This window comes from Rhinoraja longicauda, chromosome 38 (assembly GCF_053455715.1).
Source record: "Rhinoraja longicauda isolate Sanriku21f chromosome 38, sRhiLon1.1, whole genome shotgun sequence".
NCBI classification, from domain to species: Eukaryota; Metazoa; Chordata; class Chondrichthyes; order Rajiformes; family Arhynchobatidae; genus Rhinoraja; species Rhinoraja longicauda.
The window spans coordinates 12,327,920-12,349,275 of NC_135990.1; the positions used below are offsets into that span (position 1 = coordinate 12,327,920).

At 48.7% G+C, this 21,356-nt stretch overlaps 2 protein-coding genes across 3 annotated transcripts in view; both read right to left on the reverse strand.

Annotated features, from left to right (window-relative positions):
* LOC144610936 (cytoplasmic polyadenylation element-binding protein 1-like) overlaps positions 1 to 21,356 on the reverse strand; it is a 191,239-nt gene that overhangs the window by 75,068 nt on the left and 94,815 nt on the right. The window lies entirely within an intron of this gene.
* ap3b2 (adaptor related protein complex 3 subunit beta 2) overlaps positions 19,029 to 21,356 on the reverse strand; it is a 115,119-nt gene continuing 112,791 nt past the window's right edge. For both annotated transcript variants that reach the window (XM_078429953.1, XM_078429952.1), the window contains one exon: positions 19,029 to 19,229. In XM_078429953.1, coding sequence (XP_078286079.1) covers positions 19,079 to 19,229 — 151 coding nt within the window. In that variant the 3' untranslated portion in view covers positions 19,029 to 19,078. The remainder of the gene's footprint in view (positions 19,230 to 21,356) is intronic.

Below are 21,356 nucleotides of genomic sequence, written 5' to 3' on the forward strand. Positions count from 1 at the left end.
CCTGCTGAGTTACTCCAGCATTTTGTGATACCTGGCAAGGTCAGGTGTCACTTCCCAACCGAAGTTACTTTGGTAACTGCTGGATGCTCCTTGGACATTTTTTCTCGATCCCAGCTTCTCAAAGAGTCATACAGTGTGGAAACAGGCCCTTCGGCCCAACCTGCCCATGCCAACCAACATGCCCCATCTACACTAGTCCCACCTGCCTGAATTTGGCCCATCTCCCTCTAAACCTTTCAAATCCTTGTACCTGTCCATATATTGTTTTAGTACCTAAACAGTTTTTTTACTTAAAAAATTTGATTTTAAATTTCAAATGGATTTGAACTTTCCCAGAATGTTGGCTGGATTAGGGAGTGTTAGCTACAGGGAGAGGTTGGACAGACTTGGATTGTGTTCTCTTGAAAGCTGGAGATTACTGGTACACTGTGAACTGTTTATGTATGTGCTGTTATGTTTGTGTGCCATTGTATGTTCGTTCTCAGTACCTGAACTGATGTACAGCACTTTGGTCAACGTGGGTTGCTTTTAAATGTGCTATACAAATAAAATTGACTTGGCTTGACTTGACATCAGTATATACAATGATGAGAGGCATGGACAGGGTAGACAGTCAGAACCTTTCTTCCAGGATGGAAAAACCAAATACTAGAGGGCCTAGTGTTAAGGTGAGGGGAGAGTGTAAGGCCGAGGATGTCCCGGTTGGGTTGCTCCTGGGCCTGGCCAAGCTGGCCATCCGCGTGTCACGGCGCCAGGCGGAAGAGGGCTCTGCCCGAGCCGGCTGCCTGCCCCTTTTCCGGGGTTACGTCCGAGCCCGGGTGGGGTTAGAGTGGGACTGCGCGCTGCCCATGGGCACCCTGGGGGATTTCCGGGACCGCTGGGCACCACGGGGGGTTGAATGCATCCTTGACAAGGAGTGTAAGATAGTTGTATAATAGTTTGTATAATAGCGACTAGGCTTGCATACACTGGAATTTAAAAGGATGAGAGGGGATCTTATCGAAACGTATAAGATTATTAAGCGGTTGGACACGTTAGAGGCAGGAAACATGTTCCCAATGTTGGGGGAGTCCAGAGCCAGGGGCCACAGTTTAAGAATAAGGGGTCGGCCATTTAGAACTGAGATGAGGAAAAGCCTTTTCAGTCAGAGAGTTGTGAATCTGTGGAATTCTCTGCCTCAGAAGGCAGTGGAGGCCAATTCTCTGAATGCATTCAAGAGAGAGCTAGATAGAGCTCTTAAGGATAGCGGAGTCAGGGGGTATGGGGAGAAGGCAGGAACGGGGTACTGATTGAGAATGATCAGCCATGATCACATTGAATGGCGGTGCTGGCTCGAAGGGCCGAATGGCCTCCTCCTGCACCTATTGTCTATTGTTGTTTGTCTTGTATTGTGGTGGTGGGTTCTGTTTTGGTTTTATTGTTCTGTATATATTATTTTAATATTTGAATAAATAATTTAGATTTTTTTTTTAAAGTGTTAAGGTGAGAGGGCAAAGTCATTTTACACAGAGGGTGGTGTGTGCCTGAGGTGGTGGTAGCAGTAGACACAAGAATGGTATTTAAGAGACTTTTGGATATGCAGAGAATGGAGGGATATGAATGACATGCAGGTTGATAAGAGTTGGTCTTGGCATCATGTTTGGCACAGACATTGTGGGCCGAAGGGCCTGTTCTTGTGTTGTAGTGTTCTATGTCAACTCTAATCTGGATTATTAGCCCAGGATACTGGATTACTAAACCATTGGCACTTATACGACACTTATACCGGCATGGTGGCGCAGCGGTAGAGTTGCTGCCTTACAGCGAATGCAGCGCCGGAGACTCAGGTTCGATCCTGACTACGGGCGCCGTCTGTACGGAGTTTGTACGTTCTCCCCGTGACCTGCGTGGGTTTTCTCCGAGATCTTCGGTTTCCTCCCGCACTCCAAAGACGTACAGGCATGTAGGTTAATTGGCTGGGCAAATGTAAACATTGTCCGTAGCGGGGATCGCTGGGCGGCGCGGACCCGGTGGGCCGAAGGGCCTGTTTCTGCGCTGTATCTCTAAATCTAAAAAAAAATCTAAAATGCCCTCTGTCCCATTATAGGCCACCGGTGCACATTATTCGGGCTTTTGTCAAAATGTATCTCTGCCCAGAATGTGTTCAGGACTGAAGAAAGATTGACCAGTCTGAACAGCGTCATCTGTTCATTCCCTCCACAGATGCTGCCTGACCCGCTGAATTCTTCCAGCTGTTTTTTTTGCTGAAGAAGGAACTCATCCATTTTCATGTAAATGCAACTCAATATTTGGCAACAAATATCTTGTAGCGGTCGATCGAGTTCATACCAGTTCCCAGCAGAACAATCTGTCCTTCCTCTGCTCCCTATTTCCCTGTAACCATGCTACATATTCCCTCTCACAGACGCCCATCATCTCAGTCTGAAGAAGGGTCTCGACCCGAAACGTCACCCATTCCTTCTCTCCTGAGATGCTGCCTGACCCGCTGAGTTACTCCAGCATTTTGTGATACCTTCGATTTGTACCAGCATCTGCAGTTATTTTCCTACACACCATCTCTACATGATTCCTTTTGCCACAGAAACAGACGATAGGTGCAGGAGTAGGCCATTCGGCCCCTCGAGCCAGCACCGCCATTCAATATGATCATGGACGACCATCCAAAATCAGTACCCCGTTCCTGCTTTCTCCCCATACCCCCTGATTCCGTTAACCCTGAGAGCTAGATCTAACTGTCTCTTGAAAACATCCAGTCAATTGGCCTCCGCTGCTTTTTGTGGCAGAGAATCCTACAGATTCACAACCCTCTGGGTGAAAATGTTTTTCCTCATCTCAGTCCTAAATGGCCTAGCCCTTATTCTTAAGCCATCAACTACATTGAGGGGACTTTACAGGACAAGGGGGGGGCCGGGCATGGGGGGGATGAAGAAGGGGTGAGTGCTTTTTGTAACTTTGTCGGCACCTTGGTAGCGACTCTTTTGTGTACTGTGTACAAAAACATAGAATGTCACTGCACCTAGTGACAATTTTGTCGTGGGACAATTTTTACATTTAACCAAGCCAATTAACCTACAAACCTGCACGTCTTTGGAGTGTGGGAGGAAACCGAAAATCCCGGAGAAAACCCGCGCAGGTCACGGGGAGAACATGCAAACTCCGCACAGGCAGTCGGGACCGAACCCGGGTCTCCGGCGCTGCATTCGTTGCAAGGCAGCAACTCTACCGCTGCACCACCGTGACCGCCCCAAAAGGGTTGCTGCCTCACGGAGACCTGGGTTTGATCCTGACTACAGGTTCTGTCTGTACTGAGCTTGTACGTTCTTCCTGTGACTGCGTGTATAACTGTACAAGCGACAATAATGTACAGAGGAGGGAACAGCAGGCACTGGTTTAAACTGAAGATAGACACCAAAAGCTGGAGTATCGCTGGAGAGAAGGAATGGGTGACATCACCTATTGCTTCCCTCCAGAGATGCTGTCTGGCCCGCTGAGTTACTCCAGCTTTTTGTGTCTTGACAATGAAGTATCATCATCACAAGTAATCAATTATGTACCCCTCTCACATTAATGCTATGCCCTCTAGTCTTTAGCATTTCTACGCTGGGAGAAAGGTTACAAGGGCCACTGCCACCTATGCCTCTCATAACTTGGGCGGTCACGGTGGCGCAGCGGTAGAGTTGCTGCCATACAGCGAATGCAGCGCCGGAGACTCGGGTTCGATCCCGACTACGGGTGCTGCCTGTACGGAATTTGCACGTTCTCCCCGTGACCTGCGTGGGTTTTCTCCGAGATCTTCGGTTTCCTCCCACACTCCAAAGACGTGCAGGTTTGTAGGTTAATTGGCTGGGTAAATGTAAAAATTGTCCCTAGTGGGTGTAGGATAGTGTTAATGTGTGGGGATCGCTGGTCGGCGCGGACCCGGTGGGCCGAAGGGCCTGTTTCCGCGCTGTATCTCTAAACTAAACTAAACTAATGGGGCGACCAGAACTGCATGCAATGCTCCAAATGCAGCTGAATCAAAGTTGCAACCGCAATACAGCTGCAACATGACTTCCTGACTCTTGTATTCAGTGCCCTGACCAATGAAGACAAGTGGACTGTGTTCCATCTTTACCAGTCTACCTGTGTGGCCACTTTCAGGGAGTTTTAGTTTAGTTTAGAGACACAGCATGGAAACGGGCCCTTCGTCCCACCGAGTCCGCGCCGCCCAGCGATCTCCGTACACTAGCACTATCCCACACACACCAGGGACAATCTACAGGTTTTACCGAAGCCAAATTAACCGACAAACCTGTACGTCTTTGGAGTATGGGGAAAACACCGGAACACCAGGGGAAACCCACGCGGTCACAGGGAGAACGTACAAGCTCAGTACAGACAGCATCTGTAGTCAGGATCAAACCCAGGTCTCCGTGAGGCAGCAACTCTTTTGGGGCGTCACGGTGGCGCAGCGGTAGAGTTGCTGCCTTGCAACGAATGCAGCCCCGGAGATTCAGGTTCGATCCTGACTACGGGCGCCGTCTGTACGGAGTTTGTACGTTCTCCCCGTGACGCGCGAGAGTTTTCTCCGGAATCTTCGGTTTCCTCCCACACTCCAAAGACGTACAGGTTTGTAGGTTAATTGGCTGGGAAAATGTAAAAATTGTCCCTAGTGGGTGTAGGATAGTGTTAATGTGCGGGGATCGCTGGTCGGCGCGGACCCGGTGGGCCGAAAGGACCTGTTTCTGCTCTGTAACTCTAAACTAAACTAAACTAAAATGAACTCTGTGCCACTTTGGCACTGTGCCATCACGAGGACTTGAACCCTGAGATACCTCTGGACATCGATGGTGCTCGGTTCATCGTCATTGAGCAAATGGTCTGCGTTCCTGTGCTGCATCAGTGAAGTAGGCAATCGGTTCTAACAGAACGACGGTGAGTTGGAGTCAGAATGGAGCAGAGGGAAGCAGAGGGCTCTACCTTTCATCGAATCTTCATATCATATCATATCATATATATACAGCCGGAAACAGGCCTTTTTCAGCCCTCCAAGTCCGTGCCGCCCAGTGACCTATCCTACACCCACTAGGGACAATTTTTACATTTACCCAGCCAATTTTTACATTTACCCAGCCAATTAACCTACATACCTGTACGTCTTTGGAGTGTGGGAGGAAACCGAAGATCTCGGAGAAAACCCACGCAGGTCACGGGGAGAACGTACAAGTACAAACTCCTTACAGTGCAGCACCCGTAGTCAGGATCGAACCTGAGTCTCCGGCGCTGCATTCGCTGTAAAGCAGCAACTCTACCGCTTCTGGCCTTGATTGTTCGATGCACTGTCCCCATCCTTCACCTGATCTGGATGTTGGCAAGACAAGTAAAATAATCACCTTGACATCCAACCTGCATCCACTTGACTTGGCAAAAGGACAACAAAAATAATACATTTCTATTTGGCACTTCCAATACACAAAAACACGTCCAGGAGATTTATGGAGGGAAATGGAACATGCACAAGAAGAGAGTTGTCATTTTCGGAGAAAAGTGTCAGATAAAAGATAGAAATCTATAGTAAGCTTAGTGCAACCAATCCATTAGCCATCATTTCCACTGGGAGATCCTTTAGACTTTATTTGGTACATTATTGTCACTTTTACCGAGGTACACTGAAATTTATTTTTGTATACAGTTCAGTTCAAGTATCACTATACATAAGCACTGAGATACAGACAGATTAAATAGCACTTGAAGGTAGTTGAGGCAGGGACTATCGCAACGTTTGGGAAACAGTAGACAATAGGAGCAGGAGGAGGCCATTCGGCCCTTCAAGCCAGCACCTCCATTCAATGTGATCATGGCTGATCATCCACAATCAGTACCCCGTTCCTGCCTTCTCCCCATATCCCTTGACTCCGCTATCTTTAAGAGCTCTATCTAACTCTCTCTTGAAAGCATTCAGAGAATTGGCCTCCACTGGCTTCTGAGGCAGAGAATTTCACAGATTCACAACTCTGAGTGAAAAAGTTTTTCCTCCTCTCTGTTCTAAATGGCCTACCCCTTATTCTTAAACTGTGGCCCCTGGTTCTGGACTCCCCCAACATCGGGGAACATGTTTCCTGCCTCTAACGTGTCCAATCCCTTAATAATCTTATATGTTTCTATAAGATCCCCTAAATTCCAGTGTAAACAAGCTCAGTCGCTCCATTCTTTCAACATATGACAGTTCCGTCATCATGGGGATTAACCTCATGAACCTACACTGCACTCCCTCAAACATTTAGACAGGTACAAGGATAGGACAGGTTTAGAGGGATATGGGCCAAACGCAGGCAGGTGGGACTAGTGTAGACGGGACATGTTGGTCAGTGTGGGCCAGTTGAGCCAACGGGCCTGTTTCCACGCTGTATCACTCTAATATAAGCAATGAAGAGTATGGAGTGGATAGGAGATTCAGCGCGGAAACCGGCCCACCGAGTCCGCGCCGACCAGCGATCTCCGCACATTAACACTATCCTACACACACCAAGAACAATTTACATTCATACCAAGCCATTTAACCTACAAACCTGTACGTCTTTGGAGTGTGGGAGGAAACCGAAGATTTCGGAGAAAACCCATGCAGGTCACGGGGAGAACGTACAAACTCCGTACAGACAGCGCCCGTAGTCAGGATCGAAACCGGGTCCCTGGCGCTGTGAGGCAGCAACTCTACCGCTGTGCCACCGTGCCGCCCATAGAGAAATAGGTTCTGAATGGTCTGAAGAAGGGTTTTAACCCGAAACGTCGCCTATCCATGTTCTCCAGAGATGCTGCCTGACCCGTTGAGTTCCTCCAGCACTTTGTTTCTATGAAAGGGGAACAGAGAATGGGTTTCACAGAGTATGTACAATCTACCTGCAATAGGTGAGGCTGGATGGGAAGTTTCAGGAATGATTTCCAAAAGGGAATTGGATTACTTAACAAAAGAACAAAATAGTCAACGGTGAAAGACAGGGGAGTGGGACTATTCCAAACAGTTGGCAACGTCTTGATGGAAGCCTCTCTGGGTGCTGTATCATGTGCTGATGGACTGTTTCATATGAATAAAGCAACTACATGATTGTAAAAGAAAAACTTCACTGTGGTGCATGTAATAATGAAACAATAATTAGATCCGTATTTTAGCACCAGAGATGAACGATGAATCTGATGTAACAGCTCAATATCTCAGCAACACAATGGTGCAGTGGGTAGAGCTGCTGCCTCACAGTGCCAGCGACCCAGATTCTGACCTCAGGTGCTGTCTGCGCGGAGTTTGCACGTTCCCCCTGTGACCACGTGGGTTTCCTCCAGGCGCTCCAGTTTTCCTCCCACATCCCAAAGACGTGCGGGTTTGTGGATTAATTGGCCGTCTGTAAATTGCCCCTAGTGTGTAAGTGTAGAGTGGAAACGTGGGATTTCATAGAACAAGTGTGTACAGGTGATGATTGTTGGGTGACTATCCTGTTTCCACGCTGAATCTCTACACTAGACTAAATATTTCACAAGATGTAGGTTTCAAATATCAGGTTGTCACCGGGAGAATTTAAATGATGGCGTTAAATGTACAAAACTCTCTGAGAAACAGCCCTTGGAATTTATCAGTGGAGTACAAATTGTTATGGAAGTCTTGACTTCTGATTGCAACTCTGTCACGGATAGTGGCCGTGTGTAGACACACATAAAACAACTGACTCAATTCCAGGCCACTTGCCAACTGCACTTGGCCTGAATTCAAGGAATTCTAGGGTTTAATTTAGGTTTGGAGAGCCAGAGTTGACTGCATTTTTCAAGATGCCTGTGATTATCAGTACAGCATAATTCCTGACACCCATACTAATCAAGAATCTGTCAATCTCCAATTTAAAAATATCCATTGACTTGGCCTCCACAGCCGCCTGGAGGTCCTTTTTCCAGGTCCTCTGGTTTCCTCCCACATCCCAAAGACAGTGGGTTTTTATGGGATCCTGTACATTGCCCCAAGTGTACAGAGTTCATGTCCAACCTTAGCAGTTTAAATGTAGTTACAATTTTGGAATTAAAAAAATCTAACCATGAATAATACATTGTGAATGATCAGCCATGATCACATTGAATGGCGGTGCTGGCTCGATGGGCTGAATGGCCTCCTCCTGTACCTATTGTCTAATGAAAGATTCAGCGTGGAAACAGGCCCTTTGGCCCACCGGACGATCCATCACTGTTCACACTCGTTCTATGTTAACCCACTTTCCCATCCACTCCCCTCACAAGAGGGGGAATTTACTGAGGGCCAATTAACTTTACAAACCCACATGTCCTTTTGGAGTGTGTGAGGAAACCGGAGCACCCGGAGAAAACCCACGCGGTCACAGGGAGAACGTGCAAACTCCACACAGCCGCACTCGAGCTGAGGATCGAACCTGAGAAGCTGGGGCTGTGAGGCAGCAGCTCTACCCGCTGCGCCATTGTTCCGCCCATTGGCAGAAAACTATTTGTAAGTGATTTTTGCAAAGCTTATTGTAAGAACCCATCAGGTCTCTAATTCCTGTACTCTGCCAGCCTACACGTGTTCAGACTGTCGATGAGTTGGATTATTAAATGTCCCTGTAAGGCCAAGTAGGGATGAGCAATAAATGCTGTCTTGCCCCAACGCCAGGATCTTAAGGGCAGCACTGTGGTACAACAGTAGAGTTACTGCCTCACAGCGCCGGAGACTCGGGTTTGATCCTGACTATGGGTGCTGTCTGTACAATGTTTGTACGTTCTCCCCGTGACCGCGTGGGTTTTTACCGGGTGCTCTGGTTTCCTCCAAAGACGAACAGGATTGCAGGTTATTTGGCTTTGGTAAGTTGTAAAATTGTCCCTACTATGTAGGTTAGTGTTAAGAGTACGGGGTGATTGCTGGTCAAAGCGGACCCGGTGGTAGGGTTGCCAACTATCTCTCCCAAATAAGGGACAAGGTGACATCACCGCCCAGCGCCCCACGTGACCTCACCCAGCCAGCGGCCACGTGCTTCCGCTCCACCAATGCCGGCCGCCCGGGCCGGGAGGCGGGTTGCTACGCAACCTCCGTTAGGCGGCGCCTGGACCTCCAGGCCTACACTGTCCTGACCTACTGTGATCGAACTTAGTGTCCGGGTCTACAGTGTCCGGGTCTACAGCGTCCGGGCCTGCAGTGTCCGGGCAAACAGTGTCCGGGTCAACAGTGTCCGGGTCTACAGTGTGCGGGCCTACAGTGTCCGGGCCTACTGTGTTCGGGCCTACAGTGTCCGGGCCTACTGTGTTCTGGCCTACAGTGTGCGGGCCTACAGTGTCCGGGCCTACTGTGTCCGGGTCTACAGTGTCCGAGCCTACAGTGTCCGGGCCTACAGTGTCCAGGCCTACAGCCCCCCCCCGGGCCTAATGCGGGACAAGGCCGGTCCCGTACGGGACAAACCAATTTAGCCCAAAATACGGGATGTCCCGGCTAATACGCGACAGTTGTCGACCCTACCTGGTGGGCCAAAGGGCCTGTTTTCCTATAAAGTCTAAATCTCCAAGAAATTAATAACTATAAAAGGCACAACCACCATCCTCTCCCCAACTTGAGTGGTTTGGCCCTGCAGGATATGCCTTCTGAAAATTCCAAGACAGTAAATCCATGATACCTAGGGTTGCCAACTGTCCCGTATTAGCCGGGACGTCCCGTATTTTGGGCTAAATTAGTCTGTCCTGTACGGGACCGCCCTTGTCCCGTATCAGTAGGGTTGCCAACTTCCTCACTCCCAAATACGGGACAAAGAGTTTCGTCACCGCCCCACGCCCCACGTGACCTCACCCAGCCAGCGGCCACGTGCTCCCGCTCCACCAATATTGGCCACCCTTTGTGGGGTGAGGAAGTTGGCGACCCTGACTGTGAGCCAGCATAGAGTGGACTCCTTTATACAGTAGACATCAGATAATTTACCCTTCCAGCTTTCACTCTGACTGCTGCTGTCTGACTGCAGCCGTCTGCAATTAAATGGAAAGGAAGATGGTGCTTTTACAACCGGTTTACGACCTCTCTGAGTTTTAAAGCCAATTAAGTGGGTTTGAAGTGTAGCCACTGGTGCCCTGAAAGGCTCTTAGAAGCACAGTGTTGTTGAAACAATCACCAGCTGATACAATCACTGCATCATGGGCTTTTTGTAAGTAACACTGGGCAAATAGTATCAAGAATGAGACCACCTGCAAATAAATGACAAACACAAAGCTTCTGGTTTCTTACTTGACTTTAATTGAGGTTTGTCGTACAATAAATTAATCTGCCATAGCAGTTGTTTAGCGAGCGATTTAATACTGCACAACCAAAGGGCAACATTGACCAAAGCATCAAGACACAAGCTACTGAAGCAGACTGCACCCAGAAACAGCCCCTCTACCCTCACCCACAGCAACCAAGGAGACAGGACTTCATGTGTGGGAAGGAACTGCAGATGCTGGACTGAGATTGAGGGCGTGCAGCGTAGGTTCACTAGGTTAATTCCCGGAATGGCGGGACTATCATATGTTGAAAGACTGGAGCGACTAGGCTTGTATACACTGGAATTTAGAAGGATGAGAGGAAATCTTATCGAAACATATGATTATTAAGGGGTTGGACACGTTAGAGGCAGGAAACATGTTCCCAATGTTGGGGGAGTCCAGAACCAGGGGCCACAGTTTAAGAATAAGCGGTAGGCCATTTAGAACTGAGATGAGGAAAAACTTTTTCAGTCAGAGTTGTGAATCTGTGGAATTCTCTGCCTCAGAAGGCAGTGGAGGCCAATTCTCTGAATGCATTCAAGAGAGAGCTAGATAGAGCTCTTAAGGATAGCGGAGTTAGGGGGTATGGGGAGAAGGCAGGAACGGGGTACTGATTGAGAATGATCAGCCATGATCACATTGAATGGCGGTGCTGGCTCGAAGGGCCGAATGGCCTCCTCCTGCACCTATTGTCTATTGATTCTTTCGGTGACGTCACCTATTCGGAGATGCTTCCTGACCCGCTGAGTTACTCCAGCTTTTTGTGTCTATCCCGTGGCAGTGGTGATGTCCACAGGGAGTGCCTGTGGAACAATGGACGGTGGAGCCTTGCAGTAGTAACTACAGCAGTAGAGTGGCCACCTCACAGCGCCAGAGATCCAGGTTCGATCCTGACCGCGGGTGCTGTCTGTGTGGAGTTTGCACTTTCTCCCCGTGACAGTGCGTCTCTCTTCCCACGTCCCAAAGACGTGCGGGTTTGTAGGTTAATTAGCCTCTGTAAATTCCCACAAGTGTGTGGAGTGTAGATGAGGAAGAGGGATAACATGGAACCAGAGTGAAACAGTCGATGGTCGGCAAGGACTTGGTGGGTGAAAGGCTATTGCAATGCTATACCTTTCAATCAATCAATCACCAAGAGGAGCTTCATTTCAATTAATGACTGAGAATTTTGCTTTAGTCACAAGGACCAACTAAAGACATTAAGTCAACGTCACATCAGGCAGCAAAGAACCTTCTCAGAAAGTGGATCAGGTGAAACGGCAATGCAAACGCCCGAGTTAATGATGGTGTGTTGGTCACGCCACCGAACACTTGTAAAGGAAGAGTCTTGACCCCAAACGTCACCCATTCCTTCTCCCCAGAGATGCTGTCTGACCCGCTGAGTTACTCCAGCTTTTTGTGTCTGACTTCGGTTTAAAGCAGCATCTGCATTTCCTTCCTACACCAGTGCCACAGGTGTCTATAACACACAGTGGACATGGCTCGGCTCAATGCAGACCAAAGAGTGCTTCAATTGTGTACCAGTGCAGGGAGGTATCACTATCACCTTCCACAAGGAGTAACTCACCCGGCTGGGGGGCATGTGACCCTCCCTCCCTCTCTCCCTCCCTCCTCTCAGCATTACCACTCCCTACCCACCAACTGTGCTCAAAACATATTGGTAGTATAAGAAAATAACTGCAGATGCTGGTACAAATCGAAGGTGTTTATTCACAAAATGCTGGAGTAACTCAGCGGGTCAGGCAGCATCTCAGGAGAGAAGGAATGGGTGACGTTTCGGGTCGAGACCCTTCTTCAGACTGATGTCAGGGGGGGCGGGACAAAGGAAGGATATAGGTGGAGACAGGAAGATAGAGGGAGAACTGGGAAGGGGGAGGGGAAGAGAGGGACAGAGGAACTATCTAAAGTTGGAAGGGCTATCCTGACAATCTCCCACTGAGACTTTGAGAGGAAAAACTCGCGTGCTAAGAAAAAACTAAACGTCATCAGTCAGTTTAATTCTCCCACCCACTTCCATTCTCCACCATTTCCCTCAAAACACAAAGTGCTGGAGGAACTCAGCGGGTCAGGCAGCATCTGTGGAGGACATGTACAGGTGACGTTTCACAGAGTGCTGGAGTAACTCAGTGGGTCAGGCAGCATCTCTGGAGAACATGGATAGGTGACGTTTCACAGAGCGCTGGAGTTACTCAGCGGGTCAGGCAGCATCTGTGGAGAACATGGATAGGTGACGTTTCACAGAGTGCTGGAGTAACTCAGTGGGTCAGGCAGCACCTGAGATTGGACAGACGGCTTGTCGGACCGGGAATCTCTCTCCACTCTCCAATCCATGTAGGGCTACTTTGAAGTTCTCCTCTCACCCATCATTAGGCTGAAGTGTCGCCTTTCCCTCCGCAGATGCTGCCTGGCCCCGAGTTCCTCCAGCACTTTTTGTTTTGCTCAAGATTCCAGCATCTGCAGTTCCTTGCGTCTCCATCATCTCCCTCCCTTGGTTTTTCCCAAGAAGTTTAATGGGAACTCGGGGTACAGAACACACACACGTGTTTGCTCACATTACTGCCTCCTGGAACCACACAAGATTGTCACCTCTTACTCTGTGCCTCCGTATTCTAGACAGAAGCCGTTGATGATAATGTTCTTGCTAAAGCAATTTCACTAAGCCTTTATTTTATTTCCTGCTCCATTATCACCATCCCCACTGTATTGCTACCCATTGTTACTTACCCACCCTGTCTTCCATTCTTCCCTTCTGCTCTTCCTTCTCCTCCCTCTCGCTTTTCCTGACCTTCTCTCCACAGATGCTGCCCGACGCACTGAGTATTTCCGGCGCTCTCTGTGTTTGCTTTTGGTTGCGATGGGCGTTGAGGGAAAGGGCAGTGTTTTAAGGGAGGATTTCTCCCACGTCCCAATGACGTGCAGGTTTGCAGTTTAATTGGCCTCTGTAAATTGCCCCAGGTGTGTGGGGAGTGGATGAGAAATTGGGATAACACAGAACTAGTGTGAATATGTGATCAGTGGTCGGCGTGGATGTGGTGGGCAAAAGGCCTGTTTCCATGCTGTATCTCTGAACTAAAACTAAACCAGGGGTTTAGGGATCTATAAATATCCATCTGGAGGGATCTCCGTATGAGCTAAAAGTGAAATCAGGACAAAAAAAAGATTGCTGGAAAGACTCAGCCGGTCAGGCAGCATCCGTGGAGAGAGTAACAGAATCGAGAACGAGGAAGGAGTATTATTTAGATCATGTGTTAGGGGCTGTAAACATATAAGATTATTAAGGGGTTGGACACGTTAGAGGCAGGAAACATGTTCCCAATGTTGGGGGAGTCCAGAACCAGGGGCCACAGAGAGTTGTAAATCTGTGGAATTCTCTGCCTCAGAAGGCAGTGGAGGCCAATTCTCTGAATGCATTCAAGAGAGAGCTAGATAGAGCTCTTAAGGATAACGGAGTCAGGGGGTATGGGGAGAGGGTGCTGATTGAGAATGATCAGCCATGATCACATTGAATGGTGGTGTTGGATCGAAGGGCCGAATGGCCTACTCCTGCACCTATTGTCTATAGTGGTGGGAGGATATAATTGCTGTGTGACAGGTTTTCAGAGTTTTATTACCAACTAGAGCAAATTTACAAATTATTAGTATTTTTAAGATGCAAATCCTGTCTTTATTTATACACTGAATACTGAATGATGTCCACCTGACATTTTGCTTTTCTGTCTTTCCCAGTTTTGGCGAGCGTCTTCAACCTTCAAACTGTGTTTCTCTCTCCACAGATGCTGCCTGACCTGCTGGGTATATCCAAGGTTTTGTTTTTATTTCAGATTTGCAGTGCTTTGATTTTCTTTGACTGGTGATTACAGGAAGCACTGTTTCCATTCAAGGAGCAATGGAAATGTGGATATTCAGGGTTGAGAAAACTGGATTTTCATTGTTGAAAAGGGCCATGGGGAGAGCGGGAGCTGGATTGTCCTCTGCGATCTAACCGAATGGCAGAACAGAGGATAGACGCAAAAACTGAAGATAGACACCAAAAGCTGGAGTAACTCAGCGGGTCAGACAGCATCTCTGGAGAGAAGGAATATAGGAATCTCGTTTCGGTTCGAGATCCTTCTTCAGACTGAGAGGCAGGGGAGAGGAAGACAAAGAGGTAAGGGAGGGTAAGGTGTGAAAAAGAGACATCAAAGGGCAGCTTACCTCCCAGCAGTATGATCAGTAACTTCTCTAACTTCAAGTAACCCTTGCTTTCCCTCTCTCCATCCCTCCCCTCCCAGTTCTCCGACCATTCTGACTGTCTCCGATTACATTTATGGTAGCACCTAGTGGTCATCCCCAAGAACAACACCAGTCAATTGTAGTGTTAACCCTAGGGATTGTAACATCCAGTCTTACTAATCAATCTATCTGTTTGTTTTGTTGTCACCTTCTCCTAGCTAACAGTGATATATATTCTCCATTTTCCTTCACTACATCTTTTTTGGTGTCTCATTTTCACACCTTACCCTTCCTCATCTCTGTGTCTCCCTCTCCCCTGACTCTCAATCTGAAGAGGGGTCTCGACCTGAAACATCACCCATTCCTTCTCTCCAGAGATGCTGCCTGACCCGCTGAGTTACTCCAGCTTCGGATTAAACCAGCATCTGCAGTTCCTTCCAACACACCTACTGATCGGGATCTTTGTGCATGTGATATTACACCTGCATTTTGTTTCAAACAAATTCACGCATTACATTTTAAATTTACTTGTAAAGAGAGACAAAATAAAATAGAACAGAGCAGGTCAATTCAATTTTATTCTGAGGAAAAAAATCCTCAAACATAAAAAGTTTTCTTTCTCTACTGATGATGGGATGGTGCCAACATTTTCTGTTTTTACCTCAGATTTCCAGCATCTGCAGTTTTGGTTTTTTGGCTGCTTAAATAGAATAAATATCAGATACAAAAACTGGACAGGAACAATGATTTTTCTCAAATTTGCATCATTTTTCCCTGTGTTCTACACTTCCACAAATTTCCACATTTATGGTGCGATTGCCTGTGTAAATAGATTGAAGTATCTGAACCTTCTGGTGGTGCCCATAGCACCCCCACTGCTGGGAGGTTGTAATTACAGTGTGACCACTTGCTGCCTTTGCCAGTGAAATGCCACTGATATGAATAAAGACAGACACTGTACTTTATACTGGGTACCGAATGCCTAACACGTTACCTAATCTAATTAAACCCCATTCCTAACCCCATTTCCTCGTAAGTCTACATTGTGTTTGTCCGCAAATTAGGGTTGCCAACTTGGGATGGGATTGGGATGATCATGTTGGTCATTTGGAATTATACGACCATCAATTGAATCGATTGATCGAAAGGAAGATACAGCATGGAAACAGGCCCTTCAACCCACTGAGTCCAGGCCGACCATCGATCACCCGTTCACACTAGCTCTATGTTATCTGGTGTTGCCAACTGTCCCGTATTAGCCGGGACATCCCGTATTTTGGGCTAAATTAGTTTGTACGGGATCACCTTTGTCCCGTATTAGTAGGGTTGCCAACTTGCTCACTCCCAAATAAGGGACAAAGGGTGACGTCACCGCCCTGCGCGCCACGTGACCTCTCCCAGCCAGCGGCCACGTGCTCCCGCTCCACCAATGGCGGCCGCCATTGATGGAGCGGGAGCACGTGGCCGCTGGCTGGGTGAGGTCACGTGGGGCTCGGGGCGGTGACGTCACCTTGTCCCGTATTTGGGAGCGAGGAAGTTGGCAACCCTAATGTTGTCTCACTGTCTCACCCATTCCATGCACATTTGGGGTGGTTTACAGTGGCCAATTAAACCTACAAACCCGCACGTCTTTGGGATGTGGGAGGAAACCCCACACGGGCACAGGGAGAACGTGCTGACTCCACACAGCCAGCACTCAAGGTCAGGATCGAACCCGGGCGTCTAGCTCCATGAGACAGCAGCTCTACCAGCTGTGCCACTCCGTTAGTTTCATCAAGTGAAGTGATCGTCATGAACTAATCATGTTGCTCACCCTATGGAGCTCAGTCATGCAGTCCAACCTGGATGTGCTTTTTGCCCGGGATTGGGACCAGGAGGTTTGCTTATCTATGTTGATGCTAGCCTGACTCTGCTGAGCTTCCTTTGAACCTCGTCCCAACATCCGTCCCAGACCTCTGCTGGCCTGTCCCGTCCCTGGTCTCACCCCACTAAGTCTCATCCAGAGAGAGGAAGCATCTACCGTGGCCAAGCTGCTCAGATGGTGACCTGCAACGTAGCAACTCAGGAGGCCTTCTCATCGTACGACTGGGTTAACCTATGATGAGCGTTTGACGGCACTGGGCCTGTACTCGCTGGAGTTTAGAAGGACGAGGGGGGGACCTCATTGAGACGTACCGAATAGTGAAAGGCCTGGTTAGGGTGGATATGGAGAGGATGTTTCCACTAGTGGGAGAGTCTAGGACCAGAGGTCATAGCCTCAGAAGAAAAAGGACGCACATTTAGAAAGGAGATGGGGAGGGATTTCTTTAGCCAGAGGGTGGTGATTCTGTGGAATTCATTGCCACAGACGGCTGTGGAGACCAAGTCATTGGGTATTTTTAAGATGGAGATTGACATATTACTAAGGGTGTCAGGGGCTATGGGGTGAAGGCAGGAGAATGGGGTTGAGAGGGAAATATAGATCAGCCATGATTGAATGGTGACATTAACTCGATGGGCCGAATGGCCTAATTCTGCTTCTATGACTTATGAACTGAGAACAGGCCCTTGGCACCTGCTGGCTCCTGACTTGGCCCAGTAACTGCCTGCTCCTGTAAGGAAAGGACACGGCGTGAACCATGCAGTTCTCAAACCGTCTGCAAGTAATTTTCTTCTGAAAGCAGTTTCCCCCTCCTTTAAAAACAGCAACGCGCTGGAAAACTGTTGCCATAAAACAAAAGCAAACTCATTGGCCACTAAAAACGGAAAAGTAAATCTTGATTCCTGTCATTGCGCGTGATAAACGTGGGTTGCAGTGACAAACGTTGATGTGATTAGGCCTCCGAGCTCTTTGTGGCTGGTTCAGTTTGATAGGAATGGCAGAGGCCCACAATCACTCTTTTTCACTCAGAGAGTTGTAAATCTGTGGAATTCTCTTCCTCAGAAGGCAGTGGAGGCCAATTCTCTGGATGCTTTCAAGAGAGAGCTAGATAGAGCTCTTAAGGATAGCGGAGTCAGGGGGTATGGGGAGAAGGCAGGAACGGGGTACTGATTGAGAATGATCAGCCATGATCACATTGAATGGCGGTGCTGGCTCGAAGGGCCGAATGGCCTACTCCTGCACCTATTGTCTATTGTCTACAGGTCCACCACCGATATTCCGGCACCCATGGTTGCACAACCTCTCTGGATTATCCGTTTGGCCAGACCAACAGCAGTCACGCGCGCTGAGCTGAGTCCAACGGTACCGGGATGGTCCGCCTGTGCTGCTAAGGGACCGAGATGGCAGCCCACAAAGTTGGCCTCGTACATCGGCCAAGGGAATGCATCGGCCATTCCAGAGCCCCGGCTGCAGGAGGTTAACCCGACCCGCCGATTGGCCACGGAAGTCCCATTGGCCTCCTCAGCCGAACTTGGCGCCACATTTTCAGGGGGGACTTCTGGGAGGGGGGGGTTTAAAGGAGGCACCGGACCATCAGTTGCTGAAGGATTGGTGGTGGACCTGTATCCTCAAAGCTTCAGGCAGCCCTGTCCCAGGAAACAAGTATCTCAAAGGCACGGGCAGAGCAGTTCCACAGAACTAGCACCCCACAGCTATGGGCAGACCCAATCTGGAGGCCAAGTTTCATAAAGCTACGGTCAGAAGAGGTCTCGGAGACCAGTTACCTCAAAGCGACTGGTAAACCAATTCTGGAGACCAGGTTTTTCCAAAACTACCAGTCTAGGAGACCAAAGCTTTCCCAAAGCCACGGACAGAAGTTCTGGAGACCAAGTATCCCACAGCCACACGCAGAACAGCTCTGGAGACCAAGTATCCCACAGCCACAGTTCTGGAAGCCAAGTATCCCCAAACCACAGACAGACCAGTCCAGGAGAACAACGAGTTCATAGTTATAATCAGTACTATATTAGCGAGACTCACCCCGAGAAGGACAGCTACCAAAAGCTTTGTGGAAACACTAATCTCTAAGAAAGGAGAAGGATTTGGGGAGGGAACATCAAATTAATTAAATACACATGATTAAAATCCCGAAGAATGAACATTGACTCCATTGCAATGTGGATCTGTGATGTGGAGAGTGTTCCAGGGGGCTGAGGGGGGGAGACCAGCGTTAAATAAAGGGGCAGTTTCTTTAGCCAAGAGGGTGCAGGATGTTAGGATTGGCGACTTGTCTTTCAGGTGCTTCAGCAGGGTGGATATCCCTTCACCGAGTTATTCAGGGATCCCTGCACGTGTTGTGGAAGGGGAGTTGGCTGGCCCTGCCCACCGGGTCACGTGTGCCTGGCCTGTCACGTGTGCCTCCTGTCGTTAGTGGTTTGACAAGGGGCTGTGCCAACTCTCCCGTATTAGCCGGGACATCCCGTATTTTGGGCTAGTTTGTCCCGTACGGGACCGCCCTTGTCCGGTGTCAGTAGGGTCGCCAACTTCCTCACTCCCGAAGAAGGGACAAAGGGTGACGTCACCGCCCCGTGTGACCTCACCCAGCCAGCGGCCACGTGCTCCCGCTCCACCAATGGCGGCCGCCATTGGTGGAGCGGGAGCACGTGGCCGCTGGCTGGGCGAGGTCACGCGGGGCGGTGATGTCGCCCTTTGTTCCGTCTTCGGGAGTGAGGAAGTCGACGACTCGACCGAAGGCCCACGTCACTGGGTCAGCGTCTCCACAATCTCCTTGGCCATCATCGTGCCGATCACCATCTTCTCACAGTTGACGGTCAGCTGGGCGGCCCCGTTGTCCTTGGTGACGAGGGTGATGAGGACTAGAGCGCCACCGCTCAAGGTCCGAGAGGCAAACCTGCCGTGGGGGGGGAGACAAGGCAGAGCAACTCAGCTCGGGAAACAGTAGCCCGGGGCACCATATCGCAACCAGAACCACAAACACAACTACAACCAGAACCACAGACAGAACTCTTACACTTCAATGACTTTAGAAAGTTTATTGTGTAAGGAGAAACTGCAGATGCTGGTAGACACTAAATGCTGGAGTTTCTCCCTTTTTATCTTTGGCTTTTATCCGACCATCCTGCCTATTTAAAAACCCTCCTCATCTCTGTTCACCTATTACCTGCAACACTTTGTCCTGCCTCTTCTCTCTTCAAGCTTTCTTTCCTCTCTACTGGATGAATTTAAGAGAGAGTTAGATAGAGCTCTAGGGGCTAGTGGAACCAGGGATATGGGGAGAAGGCAGGCACGGGTTACTGATTGTGGATGATCAGCCATGATCACAATGAATGGCGGTGCTGGCTCGAAGGGCTGAATGGCCTCCTCCTGCACCTATTTTCTGTTTCTATGGTACTGTCTGAAGAAGGATCCAGGCCTGAAATGTCATCTTCAGTTGCCTGGCCTGCTGACTTACTCCAGCACTTTGACTTTTTTTGTAAACCCGCATTTACAGTTCCTTGTTTTTACTTCTAGAAAAACATGATCTTGAGAGCAGACTAAACCCCCACTGAAATTCAAATCATGATGAACTTTCATGGATAGCTTCATCTACATCTAAAAAAAGGAGAGGCCAGGCGAGTGATCCTTAAATTGATTTATTCACAAAATGCTGGAGTAACTCAGCAGGTCAGGCAGCATCTCGGGAGAGAAGGAATGGGTGACGTTTCGGGTCGAGACCCTTCTTCAGTTTAAGAATAAGGGGTAGGCCATTTAGAACGGAGATGAGGAAGAACTTTTTCAGTCAGAGAGTGGTGAAGGTGTGGAATTCTCTGCCTCAGAAGGCAGTGGAGGCCAGTTCGTTGGATGCTTTCAAGAGAGAGCTGGATAGAGCTCTTAAGGATAGCGGAGTGAGGGGGTATGGGGAGAAGGCAGGAACAGGGTACTGATTGAGAGTGATCAGCCATGATCGCATTGAATGGCTGAATGGCCTACTCCTTCACCTATTGTCTATTGTCTATTGACCCGAAACGTCACCCATTCCTTCTCTCCCGAGATGCTGCCTGACCTGCTGAGTTACTCCAGCATTTTGTGAATAAATCGATTTGTACCAGCATCTGCAGTTATTTTCTTATACCACTTGAGTGATCCTTAAATGTTGTACATATAGCCTTAAAGCGGTAAGAAGGAACTGCAGATGCTGGTTTAAACCGAATATAAGACACAAAACACTGGAGTAACTCGGCGGGACAGGCAGCATCCCTGGGGAAAAGGAATGGGTGACGTTTCGGGTCAAGACGTTCTTCAGACTGAAAGTTTATTAACTCAAGTCGTGTGGATATAGCTGGCCAATTTTTGTTCATCCTTAAGTGTCCCTTAACTGAGCAAGTTGTTAAGTCCACACTCACATCCCAGGCCAGAGTCTGAAGAAGGGCCCAGGAACTTGTCTGTCCAGATGCTGCCTGTCCCGCTGAGTTACTCCAACACTCACATAGGCCAGAATTGGTTCACTATAGAATACTGGTAAGTCAAGAAGCGACCGACCCAAAACATCACCTGCCCATGTTCTCCGGAGATACGGCCTGACCCACTGAGTTACTCCAGCACTTTGTGTCTTTTTTTCAAAACCAGCATCTGCAGTTCTTTGTTTCTGCACTTTGCTTTTACAAGGATCAGGCAGTTCCACAGTTAGAGATTGGTGCTTTGCTAAAACAAATCCAGATTTATCATTGCTTGAAGATAACACCCATCCCCCATCTTAGTTGTCCAGCCAGTCTCTGCCCTCCTGATTAAATTTTACATTGTATGCCTCTTTGTCACTGTCCCCTAGCTAACAATGGTCTATTCTACCTTTTCCTTGAGCTTTGTCCCCTTTGATCTCTCATTTTCACACCTCACCCTTCCATATCTCTCATTTCCCTCTCCCCAGACTCTGTCTGAAGGGTCTCACCCCGAAACATCACCTATTCAATAGACAATAGACAATAGGTGCAGGAGTAGGCCATTCAGCTCTTCGAGCCAGCAGCACCATTCAATGTGATCA